The sequence below is a fragment of the Cariama cristata genome, unplaced genomic scaffold, assembly GCF_000690535.1.
Source record: "Cariama cristata isolate BGI_N322 unplaced genomic scaffold, ASM69053v1 scaffold6719, whole genome shotgun sequence".
NCBI lineage: Eukaryota > Metazoa > Chordata > Aves > Cariamiformes > Cariamidae > Cariama > Cariama cristata.
In genome coordinates this window covers 20,146-35,928 of record NW_009633995.1, presented here as the reverse complement: position 1 = coordinate 35,928, position 15,783 = coordinate 20,146, and the positions used below count along the sequence as shown (strand labels likewise).

Below are 15,783 nucleotides of genomic sequence, written 5' to 3'. Positions count from 1 at the left end.
TTTTAGTTCAGTGGAGATGCAAGAGAGTATGTGCACATTCTGAAGTTTCAGTAGATGATAGGACTATAACTGTTTTATTCCCAGAGGACCTGTCCCAGTTTTTTGATACATAAACTTACTTCCTTCCAGGAGAACCTGAGAAAATGATATAAAATTAAAACCATTTTGTTAGATAAGGCTCAGCAGTCTGAGCTAAACTTTTTTTTTTAAAAATAGCATGAGTTATGAAGGTTATGGGGCTGACTTTGTATATCTGAGCTCAGCATTTGACCAGTGTATTTATTATTAGTTGTTGGTGTTTTTAATACAGGCGCATCAGATCAGTGCTTTTCCATCTGTTCCTTTCTTTTTCATCCTTACCTTTGATTTGGCCTTGCCGTGTTCACTGTCTTCATCAATTTGGACAATACCAGAGACTCTTACCTGAAAGGACCGGGACTGTAAAATGCATGTATTGCCCAAAGCTGGGACTGAGTTGCAGTGTGGTAGCCTCCTTTAACATACATCTCCCATGGTACCTCATCAGCACATGAGGAAGAGGAAAATAACTTCAAACTTGATCCACTATTTTTTTGGGAATAACACCAGAAAAGAAAAGAACAGGAACATAAGCAATTAAAGATGTTGATTCGAAAAGATCCATTTGTTTCCCACTTTAGAGACTTGCAGTTTTCATGATTTCATACCACTAATTCCCAGGGCCTATTTTAAGCTCAAACCAATCACAACACTGCTGATGTGTCAAAGAAACATCCTGGCTTTGCAGCAGCTGAGGGGACCGAATGCCAGAAATGAAAGCAATGTTTGGGAGACTAATGTGGCGTATGGTGCGTAGATGTTCTCACCTAAGCCTGGTGTTCAGATAACTGATAACTGGTCTCTTCACTTTCCCAAACTCAGCAGCTGCTATTGAGGAGAATCCAGTCCAGCTGCCTCCTTCCTAACTGACGATCAAGGGGCAAGAACACCTATGGGAGACAGGAGATCCGTAGCACATTTTCAGCAAGCCCACTGATAAGGGCTGTGTCTCTGCACGCCCAGGCTGTGTCTTGGACCTAAGCACTGACCCTCAGAAATGGAAGGAAGATTAGATTTTCTAATGCTGTCTATATGTGTATATGTATGCGTGTATGCATACACATAGATTTATATTTAAGTAAATATATGTAAATGTATGTAAGCTCTTCTGTGCATGTGGTTATTTGAAATATTGCCAAAAGAGTGAGGTTCTGCCATTTCAAAAACTTTTTAACAAGTCTCCTTGTGCAAATGGAGACATTGAACAACCGTTATGTTAATTGGCAGCAAACTAATAGTTTGCTGGGTTTAGGGATAGAAAAATAAAATATTCTCTTGGAGCTTCCCAGCCAAAGAAGAAAACTACTATTTTGATAGAATCCTAAAGGAAATAGGATGTTTTACATTGCTTCCAGACTGATTTTTTTAAACTAGATTGAGTTTTCAATAGCAAGAGGGAAGATTCTGTCAATTTTGTGAAGCTTTGATGGTGCAGCAACTTGCAATTACTTCTATGTCTGAATGGTCACATTAACTTCCATGAAATAACTCCAGTGTGTAAAGTTAAGCACATGGAGGGTCAGAGTCTTAATGTGAAGTCAAAGACACTCCATAAATTGCTATAGTGAACCCTGCAGATGAGGTGTAACTGTGCAAGGCTTAACTCTACATAGCATTCTGTGGATTAAAAGAAAACATATGCTTTCAGTTGATAATTTATTTACTTGTATACAGTTCTGTCAGCTCCACCGTTAACCTCAGGCTTCTGAAGGCAGGCAACCTCAGAAATATATCATCAGTTTTTGTTGTTCTATTTTTTTAAACTATTACTCTTCTCGGAAGACATTTATATCGGCTGAAGTAGCTAACTGCTCTCCACAGGATAGAAATAAAATCCGAAGTCATTCATGCAAGATCACATGCTCAAGTCCATCTGCTTGCTGCAGTGACTAACACAAAGGTTTGCACCACCTGAGCCTCCTTTGTTTCTTTTCTTGGAGAGAGGTAAGAGCGTGGTACCTGCCCCTGCCAGCCAAGCTGATGTTGCTCTTGGATTTGGCTTACGTGGCAAGGATCCAGCACAAACCTAGCAGGTCTTCTCTTTGCTTGCACCATGCTAATGAGATGATCTGAGTCAAACTTGGAACAATTTTTTAGTCTGTCAGGAAAGGAAAGCAATGATTAAATATTGAAATAAATAGATATTGTTGAGAAGAAAAATGGACGAAGGAAAACGGTTTCTGAAAACACTAATGTGTACTCAAAGCAATGCAGATAATTTCCCACTGAGAAGGCTGACCTCAGCTTCTCTTGGAGACAGGAGACAGATGGGTGAGTGTATGCTGTGTTAGTCACCACAGAAACAGTGAGAATACTTGATTCTCTGCTGAAGAAACTTTTACTGGCTCAGGGTAGACTTTAGTGTTAGAGCTTTCAGTTTATCCCTTGCAACTAATTCTTCTCAAACAGATGGAGCAGAGCAGGCCAGCCTGCGTGTGGTGGGAAATACAAATAGCTAGGTAACCCTCTGCTGATGCCATCTCAGGAGAGCGGGGAGAGCTGATGGCCACCAGCCATGATACAGTACGAGGGGTTACCTGGTAGGTAACTGGGCTGTCAAGTGAGGAGATAGGAGAGTTGCCAGTTGCTACCCGATATAAAATAGGTAGAGGTACCCACGGAAGATCTGCAAGTCTTTTCTTGAAAAATTAACTTGCAGATGCGTTAAGCCCACAGGAACACACTGGCTCTTTTTTTGGCCTCCACAGCAGTTGTTTCAAAGAACTGCTGAAAACAGCAGTGGAATGTTTTACTGCAAGAGATTTAAGCTTCCTCTCCTGGAAATTGCACTTGTTTTGGACTGTCCTGTTTGCCAGAAAAATAGGCGAGACTGCAAGAAGTCATCTTGTCTTCCACTAAGAAAACAATTTGCATTTACCATTTTTTTTCCCCTCATTAAAAAAAACCTGCTTTAATATGCATCACTTTTTAAATAAGCCCCACTGTTTATGAAGGGAATAGTGGTGGAAATTGGCTCTTTTCCACCTCATTATGTAGTTAATGTAGTAGCAATAGGAAAGGTTGGCTCTAGCTTCCTTTATTACACTGGAGATTGCTCCATCTCTGGTTTTACCTTCTCACGCGTTTTCTTGCCTGGGTCTGCGCAGAGTAAGACTCAGTCGTGAATCATTTTGTTTTATGTAGGCCTCTTTCTTTTAATCCACAAACAAAAAGGCAGAGCTGGGGATGACTCATTTTACACAAATGCTTTTCTCCTAATAGCTCTGCCTCAGCTTCCCAACAATCGGCGTATGACCAGCTTCTCCAGTAAAAATCAGTGCTGCTCTTTCCTTTACGCAGCAAAGTCAATAACACTTTTCCATGTTTGCCTTCCAGTTCAGGGACAAGTCACAGTGTGAAATAGGTGGTTTCTTAAAGGTTGTTGCAAACCCACATCTGCCTGTTCCTGGCTAACACCTTACACCTGAGCAATGCAGAGCCCTGATAATAGGATGTGTAAGCAAGCACAGATCAGGAGCTGTCACATCTCATCTGTTTCCAAGCCCAGCTGAAATTTGTATTGACAAGCTGATGCATTGCCAGCTTCCCCTGCATCTCTGAATGGTCCCATTGCTACACAGGGCCTGACGACTCAAAGTGTTCGTTCAAACAAACCTCTCTAAAGCCATAAGTAAACAGTCCCTGAAGGGTACAGTGCTGAGCTTCAAAACTGAGGAAAGCAAAGGACATATTAGCATTTTGCATTTCTTTCATGCTTTGCTGAATTATCTCTTGTTCTGTCAAACAGCTAAGAAAAATCTGCCCATTACAGCTCCAGAGCAGGATTGGTATAATTGGCCTTGTGGTAATTCATCTATTTCATAGGTTTTGACTTTGAATATTTGAAGTCATGAGAAAGAGCGGATAGTTGGAACCTAATTTCTACTCTCTTTTCTATTCCTTGTCCAACCAAATCAGCACCAAAATAAATTACATGAATAAAGAGCCAGTCATTGAGCAGGTTAGCAAATAAGTAAGCTGTGTCTTGTCACCATTTTACTAATGATTCTCTCTATAAATTCAGCATTATTAATGATTATCCATCACTTTTAAATTTGTCTTCCAAATCACTAATCGCTCTATGCTTAAGAACGCTTTCCTGTTATATATCTTCTGATTTTGTTTTTGCTGGCAGCATGCATTTAGCCATATGCTCGGCTTGTGCCGCCTGCCAAATTCCTGTGCTCCAGGGCTTGTTAAGCTGTGTAAAATGTTGTTGTTGACTTGAATGTTAAGGAAAGTAAGTGACTGATTGCACTTGTTGTTATAGCCATCTGTGCGCCTGAGCCAGAGCTCTTATCCCGACAGTAACCGTTAACGCAGGCAAACTGCGACAGTCTAATACAAAGTCATTTGTTGGGCTGGAAATATTTTCCAGCACCCACACTTCATCAGTAGACTTTTATGAAAGCAGAAATAGTGCTAGAAAGGGCCAGAATCTGTGATCCTTGAGAAGAATTCATCCTGACTTCAGCTAAGAAGTTGTTCCTTGATTAGAGACTGAAGAAATTGGTGGAAAGGCATTGGCGGGCTTCTTTGATGACAGTGGAGAGTATCACTACTGAAGCTATGAAGGCTCTTAAAGAAGTGTGTAAATACCTTATAGGTTTGGGAAACATAGCAAATTATGCGTTTCAACCTCTGTAGAATGACTGTGTTAAAAATCAGGTAAAAGAAAAGAGAAAGCCTAGTAGGACATGATTAATTGTGCAGAGTGGGACTGTCCAGGGCTGCTCCCTGATGGATGCTTCCTGGTATTTTGGTCAGGTTTAGTATGAGATCTCCAAGGAGACTGCAGGAGTTCGTTCTTTAATAGCAGTACTGTCTAAAAAGTGAGCTGACTTTAATTTCATGCCACTTCGCTAACTACGTTTATTGCAGGAATACATATGCTGAGTTCGGAGCTGCTGGGAAGGACGGTGCTGCGGCAGGAGCTCTCGCCGTTGTTGCCTGAAGCGGCTGCAGGCAATGGCAGAGGCAGAATTTTACATTTAGCCTCCCAGTTTTGGGACTCTGCCATTTCCCTTAAATGAATCTGTGTTAGTTATATTGAAGTCGCTGCTGCAGACACATGATGAAGGCATGTAATACTGAGAGCAGTTTTACAAACTTGGTAGGCTTGCATCCTGCAAGCATGTATGTGCATACTTAACATGTGTAAGTTCATAAAAATCCGAGTGAGTTTGTGATCACGGGCGTGGTCTGACAATGAGTTTCACTAATTTCTCCTGGAGAGGTGAAAAAAAATCCAGACTTTGTGCCTAAAATTAAATCTGTTGTACCACAGCTTTATTATTTATTAATTATGCTATAATTTAATCATCCGATCGTTTTGACATCTACTTTTCTCTTTTAGCATTGCTTTAAAGGTCACTGCATCTGGCTAACACCAGACATCCTGAAGCAGGATGGACACTGGGGAGCATGGAGCAAGTTTGGCTCTTGTTCTCGCACCTGTGGCACCGGGGTGAAGTACAGGACGCGGCAGTGTGACAATCCACAGTAAGTATACATACACCCATATGTTTTTCTGATGTGGAGCAAATGAATGGTGAGAATCCTTGCTAAATTACTAGTGCAGTAATGCACTAAAGGATGTTGGGTGGTGCTTGTTAAATTTGACCTATAGTATATGTTGCCAGAAATTCTACTTTTGGCCCTTAACAAGTCATGAATCATCTTTATTTCTCAGTTTATCCGTCCATTAACCTGATTATGCAGTTACAAGGATCTTGAAAGTGCTATTACACTATTGCATAAAGCATAAGTAAAAGTTTGGAGTCCTACGTATGTCTTGTTTTAATATTTAAGTATGAAATAATGACAATCATTTACTGGATTTTTAAGAAAAATGTATATGTATACCTTTTAAAATTTTTGTTTAATCCACCTTTTAGGATTTTTCAACAAAAAGGTCTTAAAATATTTTCAAACTGTTTTCATTCCAAGTTGGAACAAAGCTCCAGAGATCAGAACCTTCCCCAAACTTAATTTTAGTAATATTGATTTATTTTACTTCGATAACTTATATATGGCTCATCTAGGTAATGTAGAATGACTTAATTCAGTAACACTAGAAGTATAATATATTTAATATAAATTGATATGTACAAATTATATGAAATGTATAATTATTGCTATCTTATTACGATATCATAAAATGTGAAGATCCAAGAACCGAAACAATTGTCAGAATTAAATGATTTTACCAGAAAGAATATTTTTAACATTGACTTTCTCAGTTCGTGCTGATAAAGTGATTGAACTTGACTAGTATTAAAAATCATCTTATCATTGATTAAAACAAAAAAGTCAAATTTAAGAAGCAGCATTTTCTGATGGAAATTGTTCTGTTAAAAAAAATTTTACTAGTTCTAATTTCAGCCTTTATTACATTGGCAACATGAAAGTGACCTTTATAATTGTGGGCACAGTTTAAGTTGTAGAATCTATTTTCATGTAGGAAAAGCCTAATGTACTATTGAAAATGTTTTCTGTGTTCCTGGAAGAGGGTGCAAACCCAGCGATGACTCCTGAGCTCAGTGTTGCCAGATCCGATGGTGATCTGGTGCACGTCTGCCTGGGGGATGCAGCACTGAGCTGGGCTGTTTCTGGATTTGCTGCTGGCTTAGGGGGTGAATGTGAATGAGTCGCTTTGTCTGTTTGTGCTTTCCTTTCCTGGGCCACACCAAGAAAATGGCTTTTCTTGCCTTTATCAAGTGGTTTGAGGTTCTACTTGCAGAAATTGCTTTTTCAGAGCTAAATAGTCACAGCAAGTTTTTGAAGAAAATACGTGTTTTCCATATCAGAAATACGTCACTGGCTTCATCAAGTGCTTACTGACATGACTGGGAATTAAATTACTCCTCAAAGGATTTGATAGATGCTTGATGCGTGCATAACGGCAAAACTAACCATGGGTTTCTCTCCCCACCACAGTCCTGCTAACGGAGGCCGGACGTGCATGGGGCCGAGCTATGAGTTCCAGCTGTGCAACACTCAGGACTGTCCTAAGGACTTCGAAGATTTCAGAGAGGAGCAGTGCCGGCAGTGGGATCCTTACTTTGAGTACCAGAACACAAAACACCACTGGCTCCCCTATGAACACGTCGATGGTGAGCAGTCTGTCTTTCCTATGAAAAGTAAAATCGGTTGCAAACATGAGCAAAAATTATATAAGGAGGGGTAAAACTTCTTCTAGGGAAATCATGCCTCACAAATCTGTTATGAGTTGTTTGGAGGGATCAGTGAGTATCAATGTATGAGTGATCCAATTTATATAATGTACTTGGATTTTCAAAAAGCTTTGGACCCTGTTCCCCAATAACTGCTCTTAAACCGAGTTCTCATGAGATAAAAGGAGTGTGTGTTCCACAAGGATGGGTGCTTGGGAGCATGGGTGCTGCTGAGCACGCACAGCAGTGAGCAGGGAAAGGGAGCGAACGAGGTGACAAAATCTGCTTGGAATACAAAATTACTCAGGCTGATTAAAATAAGAAGGCCCATTGTGAGAGCTGCAGAAGGATTTTGTGACACTAAGTGACTGAATGTGGCAAATGAAGTTTGGTGTTGATAAATGCCAATAATGGATATGGGGATAAAAAATGGTAAGTGCGTATGTGTGTGCGGGTCTGTACACAAGGTGGGCTCTGAAGAGAAAGGTGTGGGAGTTGAGGATAGCTTTAGGAAAACATAAGCTCAGTGACTGTCAAGAGAGGGATGGAGAACACTGATCTGCCTCTGTGTACCTGCATGATCTGTCTGCATTTTAAATACTCTGCCGATGTGGCTCAGGTTGGGCCCATCTCACTGCTGCCCCTGTTGCTAAAAACCCCACAGCTGAACTCAAAGGCCCGAATAAAGCAAACATAAGCAGTGACTTCTGAATTAGGAGAGTTTATCTAAACTAGGACTTTTCACTCTGAAAAAGGGATGATTTAGATTAAAAAGATAGTGTTACAGAATTGTGAATAGCATGAAGAGACTGAACATGGAATGATTATTCACTGTTTCTCATAATACAAGCCTTGGAACATCAAATAAAATTATCAGGTGGCAGATTTAAAACAAATAAAAGGAAGTACTTTTCCACACAGCATATCATTAAACTTGAATTCATTGCCACAGGAAGTTGCAAATGCCAGAAAGTTTTAAAAGTGTTTTAGATAAGTTCTTCAAAGTTCTATAATCCATTAAGAACTTTTAAACACCAAGCTCCAGCCATGACTTAGGAAGGTCCCCAAGCTGCAGTTTACAAAGAACTTGAATATTCCAAGAAAACTGTCAGGCTTGTTCTTACATCTTCCTGCAAACACTGCAGGAGGCAGGTGTTGGGTTGGATGGGTGCTGGGTCTGAACCAGCATGGCCAGTCTGATGTTCTGGCGTCTTAGCAGAGATTGCCTCTTAGAACAAAAATGTTCCTATTCCTGTTAATGCCTCTGCTTAACTGTCAATGAAAGGGCAGCTGCTTGATTTGGGCCATGAAGGCTGTTGTCATGCTATTGCCACGTTGTGTTGAAAACACACTGAGAAGAGGTTTTAACAAACAAAAAGATGGAGGGCAATGGTTTTCAACTTGTTTGACGAGCAGTGCGGGCCGGTCGCTATTTTTAAACCTGGTCACTTCATATGAATGACGAGTCCTTCAGGGCAGGGTTGGCCTGGCAAGGGGCAGGTACCCGGCACCCTCCTCAGCCAGGCACCCATCTCTGGGAGGGGAAGGGTCACTTTGGGTGAATCATTTTGCATTCCAGTGAGAGGATACTCTGCCAGAAATTAATAGCAAATTCCTTGTAATTAATTTGCCTGCCTTTCTTCCCAAACAGTTCTCAGGGTTCCCTCATTCTTTTCATGCCATCTTGTGCAATCTGGGATTTTCAGAGGCGCAGACACAGCCTTACAGCTTAATTTCATGAAATAGCTTTGCTGGCACAGGGAGAGGGGATGAACGCTGTGGCCCGCAGGACCTTTGCTTCTGCTTTAGCCTTTGGAGCACTCTGCTCTAAAGAGCGCTGAAACTAATCAGATGTTTTTCTATTAAATTCAATGGCTTCTGAGTCAGAAACCAGCTCACTGATGTCTGAGCATTGATCGCTGGGCACCGCTGGCTTCCCATTTAACTATGGTATAACTGCAGCTGCCTTTAGACTTACATTTACCTGTGCAGGGTTATTAGAGGGAACAGCTTTTGCATGAAAACAAGGCCAGAGGGTGGCTTATGCTTGAACTCCAATATATTTAAAACTCCCTTTTGTAAAGATAAGACATACCAATGCCATACTTTGTGCAGATAATGCAGTCATGGCTCAAAAGTGACATAAATCCATGCACTTCACACGCAGCTCAGCTGGATGTGTCTGACACGTTGTGTATGTGATGGGGACAGGGAGGAGTATCTCATCCCGTGGCCAGAGAAAAGCCACCGAGCTGGGGTAAACCCCAGGGTGTGCTTGAGCACCCTGGTGCCGCCTTGTGCCATGGCCTGTCTCCTGCTCCGAGCCCCCCGAGCACCTCATCTCCTAGTCCCCTCGGGCTTACGTACCCCTGGTGCCATGCATCTGCCAGGGCAGTATGGAGTGACATTGGCTATCAGCTCCCAGCCTCGATTAAATGAGAAGGAAACGCATAGGGGGCAGGGAACGCACAGGCGCATTGTCACATCCATGCTCCTGCACCTCCACTGTCCCCAGCAGCAGTGAACAGAAAGAAAATAATTCTTTGCGATTAACAGGGTCCAATTTAACAGTACTTGGACATTTACTGTTCCCATGGAGCAATGGGAAGAGAACCCTCTCTAAAATAAAGCCCTTGTACAGAGTTATTGGCATGAAGTCAAACCTCCTGATATTTTCATTTAGTCATGTACAGTGAATGTATGGTATGCACGGGGTGGGTGTGGGTACATAGGCAGGGGGTGTGTGCATGTCTGTATTGTGTATAGGTTAATGTTTCTAATATATGCAAATACATTAGGTCTGTGATTATTATGATCTTAACAGTCACCTATTAAGAATCTGCACAAAAAAGTAAAGTACTCGTTTTAATAGTCTAGACCGTACATTTTTAGCATGACATTTCTGCGTTGTTCGGGAGCAGTAACAAAGGTCTCTGATGTACCAATACCCGCTGGCTCTGAGGACATCAACAGCAATAACAAGGACTTTATTAAAAGAGGGCAAAGGCAGTGGAACTCTACAGGGGAAGAATGCAAAGGGCCTGTGAAGATTTATTTTAATTGAACTGCTATATCGGAAAGGTCGTTATTGTTTTAAATGGTGAGAAAAGTGTCCCAACTTTTAATCATGTTAAAATAGCAGAATCTTTATTTGTTTCATCTAACAGAAAGGCCATCTGCTTTTCACTGCCAAGGCAAGCATACTGAATCCTATTGTGGGGCTGGGGACAGCAAGAGAGATGGGTAAAATGAAATACGCTGGTAGAATACAACTTTAATCAGCCATTGACTAGTCATTTCAGCTTTATTTTTTGTTCTTAGCTCTTTGGAACAGATTAGGTGAAAGAGGTACGCTAGCTTGGCTGTTTGTGCATGTGTTAGCACTAAAAAAATTTTTTTGGGAATCTTTTTGACGTCTCACCTTGTTTAATGATTTAAACTATCAGAAAACAAAAACAAACAATGAGGGAGAATTAACTTCATGTTTGGGAGGAAACGGTATGGCCCAGCTGTCTCTGAAGATATTTTGGATGCCAGATTCACTCAGTGTTGAACGGCTGCTTTTAATGGCAAAACGACTTTTGCTTTTTTCAGATTTAAATGCAGTACAGGAGAAACTGATGCAGAAACCTGCATCTCTCACAGGTAATCATGTAGCAGACTGCAGAACCTCTGCCAGATTGCCTCATCTGACAAAGGATTAAATAAAGGCCCCCGCCCAATCAAAGTAAATGATCTGTTATTTGTAAGACTGTCTCCTAATGATGACACATGCATGCTTTAGGATTCAGCAGTTTCCAAATGATCACATAGCCTTTGAAAGGGGATAAGCATCGATGATTTATGGGGTACCATATTGTGTTCTGTGATGTATGCAAGGAAGAAGAGAGAGCCAACACTATTGAAAGTGCTGTTCACAAAGTCAGCAACTAAACTGTTAGAGCTGAACACGCACAATCTGGGTCATTTTATTTTTCAGCTAAGGAGAGGTGCCACCTGTATTGTGAGTCAAAGGAAACAGGGGATGTGGTGTATATGAAAAGGATGGTACACGATGGGACCCGCTGCTCCTACAAAGACGCTTACAGCATCTGCGTGCGGGGAGACTGCTTGGTAAGTTTTTGATGACTTGTTTCAGAGCTTAGTATTGTGAAAACAATTAAAATGGTACCTTGAGTTTTTCTCTCCAAGAATGACTATTTAAGTAAGTATAATAACGCTTTGGGCAATAAGGAGATTTCATTAGGATTATTGTCACAATATTATGTGTGATATTCACAGTTGCCATCACATTGCGTGTGACTCAATTCCAACAGCGCCTACCTACACAAGTAATATTTAATGCAGCATTTTAAGATGAACTATTACAATTAGCTTTCAACGAAAGCTTTTCCTGCTGCGGTTTAGTGAGGGTGGAATGTACAATGAAATAGGAACATGCAGCAGCTTTCAAGGAAAGTGATGTTAAGATACAGCTGATGTGCATTCTGTCTGTATTTGATCATGCTATTTTTAAAAAATCAATGACAGTTCCTCTAAGTTGGGATCTGCCACAGGTCATCTTTCAACAGGATTAGAGGCTCTGACTTAGCAAAGCACTGGTGGAGGTGCTTATCTTCACATAGATGCCTTGATTCTCCCGGAATTTAAGCATCTGCTTTAAGATAAGCTGAGGCTTAAGAGCTTTTCCTTAATCGTGCTGCTTTCCTTCTGTAAGAAGACCACTGTGAAGCATAACATAAAAATATGGTCACCTGATTGACAGTTGTTGTAGAAACTGGAAGTATTAAAATCTGTTTAGATGTTGATCTTCCAGGACAATACTGCAATTTGTACTTCTTTGCTAAAGCAGAAGTCTGGGTTTTGATATCTGAAGTGAAGGCTCATTTGAATTGAAGCATGGATAAATAATAATGACTTTTTTTCTCTTTTGTGCACAGAAAGTTGGGTGTGACAGGGTCATAGGTTCCACAAAGCAGGAAGATAAGTGTGGTGTTTGTGGAGGAGATAATTCCCACTGCAAAGTGGTAAAAGGAACATTTTCAAGAGTACCAAAGAAACAAGGTCAGTGCATTCAGTGTGTTTTGTCCTGGGGAATTCAGGGTATCTTTGTTTGATCTCTTCCGTTTCATAGAAGGTACCAGGGCAATCACAAATCATTTACAGCATCACTAATTCCAGTAAACTCTCTGGACTTTAAGATGTGTCTAGAATTTGAAAATAAGACTTTCGTTCAGTGGTCAGTTGTCTGCTGATATCAGGGCCTGTGCATGCATAGAGGAGGGCTTCAGTGCTCCTTGTTGGAGAGCTATGGACTTATTTGTGCTGCTGCTCTGTCCACTGCAATAATATGTCATCTTCACTCACTGTCAGACAAGATCTTGTGTAGACTCTCTCTGTGGTTGCATACAGCACTCGAAGCCCATTTTAGTCTGAAGAGAAGTCTGTTGATGATACTTAAGGCGTTTTTCTTCTTACCCAAAGCCCTTTGTCCCTGCTGTGTTCCATCACTTGGCACAGAAGTAGGGATGGGAATGTTGCTGGATTAGGTTCAGCATGCTGTAATACACCCTGCTTTTAGAAAATAAGATTTATTTAAAAACCTAAGACAGACTCTTCCTGTTTGTGGCATACTAACCAGTTACTATCTTTTCAAATATTACAATAAAGGGCACATTAAGATGTTTGAAATTCCTGTTGGTGCAAGACATTTACTTATACAGGAAACAGACACCACCAGTCATAATCTCGGTAAGTATGTAACAAGTAGGAAAATTTTCAGTCAGAGTATTTTTTTCTGTTGTTTATTTTTGTCTCTGGAGCCTAACAATGTGTTTATGCATTTGTTTACCCATTATCCTCCCACACCACATACCTCCTTTAAGTATGTTAAATTAGGAAACTTATTTGGTAATTTAATTTCCCTGTGCTGTATTCCCCAGTGTCCTAGCCAGAAGATCTCTGCACTGGCCTATGCATGGGTGAAAGCTGCTGGAAGAGGAGTTGAATTACATTATGGAGTGCAACACATTCTCTTTGTGTGCATCTCTTGTAACATGCTTCCCATCCTCAGTCATTTCCCAGCTACATCCAAATCCGTTTCAGATTCTGCCCCATTGCTAATAGTATTGACACAAGGCTGCCCGATCAATCCCACAGCTTAGAAAGTAATTGAAACCTGCTCCTCAGGTGCCCTGTAATCAATGCGAAGCAGTGTCTAGTCGGCTGTTATTAATTGGAAGTAGATTCACAGCAAATGGCCTGCTAATTGTATTGTGAGACATCCCAGTTTCTCACCAGTGAACGCTTCCCTTGCTGCTCAGTGCAGCCTGACCCCATGGATCAGGAGAGCGATTGCTCATCGAGTCAGACAAGGTTCTTCTTTTGGTGTGGGGTAAGCGATACACAGGGGACACAAACAGCTTGCTGTCTGTCGAGTCCAGTGCTGAGGGAGCAGGATGCTCAGGCAGCTGCTAGAGAGAGAAGGGAGTTAAAATCTGGTGTTACATAGCAAACAGTCCCTGCTCCTTCTAACGAGGAGAGCAAATTTTCTATCTTGGGAGAAAACCAAGAGTCCTAATACAAAGGTGGCTGAAGTCACTCCAGGTGAAGGATGGGGCATTGATGGCAGACTGAACCAGAGGAATCAGACGTTGTGTGCAATGGCAGGTGCCTGCAAAGCAACAGGAGCTTAAGCAGGGCTGTGTTGGTGTCAGGGCTGGGTCTGAGCAGGAGAATTAATACAGTTTCTAGCATTTCTCTCTCGCTGTGGGGAGGACCCACTGGGAGTTAGCCCAGTAGCCTTTCTCTCATGGAGCAGTAACAGCCCCCTGCGCTGCCTTATAACATGTGAAAGAGCTGAGTGGCCATGGGACCCCCACCGGCTCTCAGATTGGCTTGGATTTGGCTAGTGTTTTCAGAAGCTGTTAGTCGGGAGCAGACAGACGGACGCATGCGGTGCAGTCGTGCTGGCCTCATTTCTCTGGCAAGGCAGGGTATGAAAAAGAAAAAAAAAAAAGGGACGATTGATGTTTCTGGAGCTGAGCAGGAAAGCATTGGCAGTTCAGTGAAACACCTGAAAAAGTCTTTCCAAACCTGTGAGGGAACAGAGGGAAAATGCACACTGACCTTTTCTGCTTCTTCCGCTGGGACAAGAGCAGAACAAAACTCAAGATGAGAAGCGAACCTCTCGTATTCACTGTTTTTGTGTTGTTCCTAGCAATTAAAAATCGTGAAACGGGGAAATTCATTCTAAGTGAAGACAACTATGTGCCAGACTCTAAAGTATTTATTGACATGGGTGTGGAGTGGGAATATCGGAATGACGATGATAGAGAAACTGTGCAGACCATGGGGCCACTGCGTAATGGAATAGTTATTCTGGTAAGTCAAATGAAAACCATCTTCCAGGGAACACAATGGCAGGGTTACAGAGCCATAATTTGCTATAATATATTTTAGATCCCTCTTGCGAGTTACAAGAAGACATCTGCTTCAATTATAAAACAACAGAAGATGTATTTTGATTCCTTTCTCCTAATTCATTGCTCTGTACAAATTGTTAGAACTCAGGATTATGTGTTGAGCACCCAGCTCTCCTGATTATTTCCTATGGATGACCTAGCGAACAGCCACTGTGTAAAGACTCTCCAGCTTACTTATCATATCTGACATGTGAGCATTAATTAAAAAAAGGTCAAAATGGTTCATATCAGATAGATCTAATAGCTCCTCCTCCTGTCCGTGTTTTGAAAACGTATCCTGCAAAGGCAGATGCAGGATTCTTGTTGCTTCCAGGCTGACTTTGTCAGGGCACAGGCAGTTCTGCTGTTCCCAAACCCATTCGGCTATATTCTTTTTTCATTACAAACCAACAAACGATAGACTACAATGAGTAAGGGTAAGTTGATTCAGAATCCCTCTGAAAGCAGCTGTAATGTGTTGAGCTACACTAGCTGAACGTCAAAGGAGGAATAAATATTATGTTTTCAAAGGACCAATATTTTTCACTTTATTGACATTGAGTTGTTTTCTTGCATTTGTCTTAGTGCAGTGTGATAGCAAAAACTCTTTCTAAATATTTATATTTCTGTCAGGATTAAGTAACAAGCTTCACAGAATTCCCAGGATTATCATAAGAATATTTGTGTTTTATCAGAAACATAAGCAGTTTTTTCCCCTGCTTTCAGTTATCTGTGCATTTGAATTTGCCTTGTCTTTTAGTGGAACTATCCATTATCATTTTAGTACAACATTTCCTTCCTTTATGATGGGATATGGAAAAAATTTAGTATCATGAAGTCTGTCCAATGCTGGCAAGAAAAATCAGTCTAAATCAACAACAGTCTTTCTTAATATGCAGTTTAGAAACTCTGTGTCATAAGAATAGATACTTTGTCATCGGGGAAAAAAAATGTGTTGAGTGCAGCTAAAAGGTTTAAATCCCTCCGGGGATGTTTTTATATCCGAGCCATGGTGATTGCTATTTCACGTCATCTCACATAGCTTCCGATATCAGTCTTTCCTATCT

General features: G+C 41.2%; 1 protein-coding gene across 1 annotated transcript in view; it reads left to right on the top strand.

Moving 5' to 3' along the window:
- Positions 1 to 15,783, top strand: part of ADAMTS2 (ADAM metallopeptidase with thrombospondin type 1 motif, 2) — a 114,324-nt gene that overhangs the window by 87,573 nt on the left and 10,968 nt on the right. The window contains exons 10-15 of the mRNA XM_009706990.1: positions 5,435 to 5,580; positions 7,018 to 7,193; positions 11,233 to 11,366; positions 12,194 to 12,317; positions 12,924 to 13,004; positions 14,473 to 14,636. Coding sequence (XP_009705292.1) covers positions 5,435 to 5,580; positions 7,018 to 7,193; positions 11,233 to 11,366; positions 12,194 to 12,317; positions 12,924 to 13,004; positions 14,473 to 14,636 — 825 coding nt within the window. The remainder of the gene's footprint in view (positions 1 to 5,434; positions 5,581 to 7,017; positions 7,194 to 11,232; positions 11,367 to 12,193; positions 12,318 to 12,923; positions 13,005 to 14,472; positions 14,637 to 15,783) is intronic.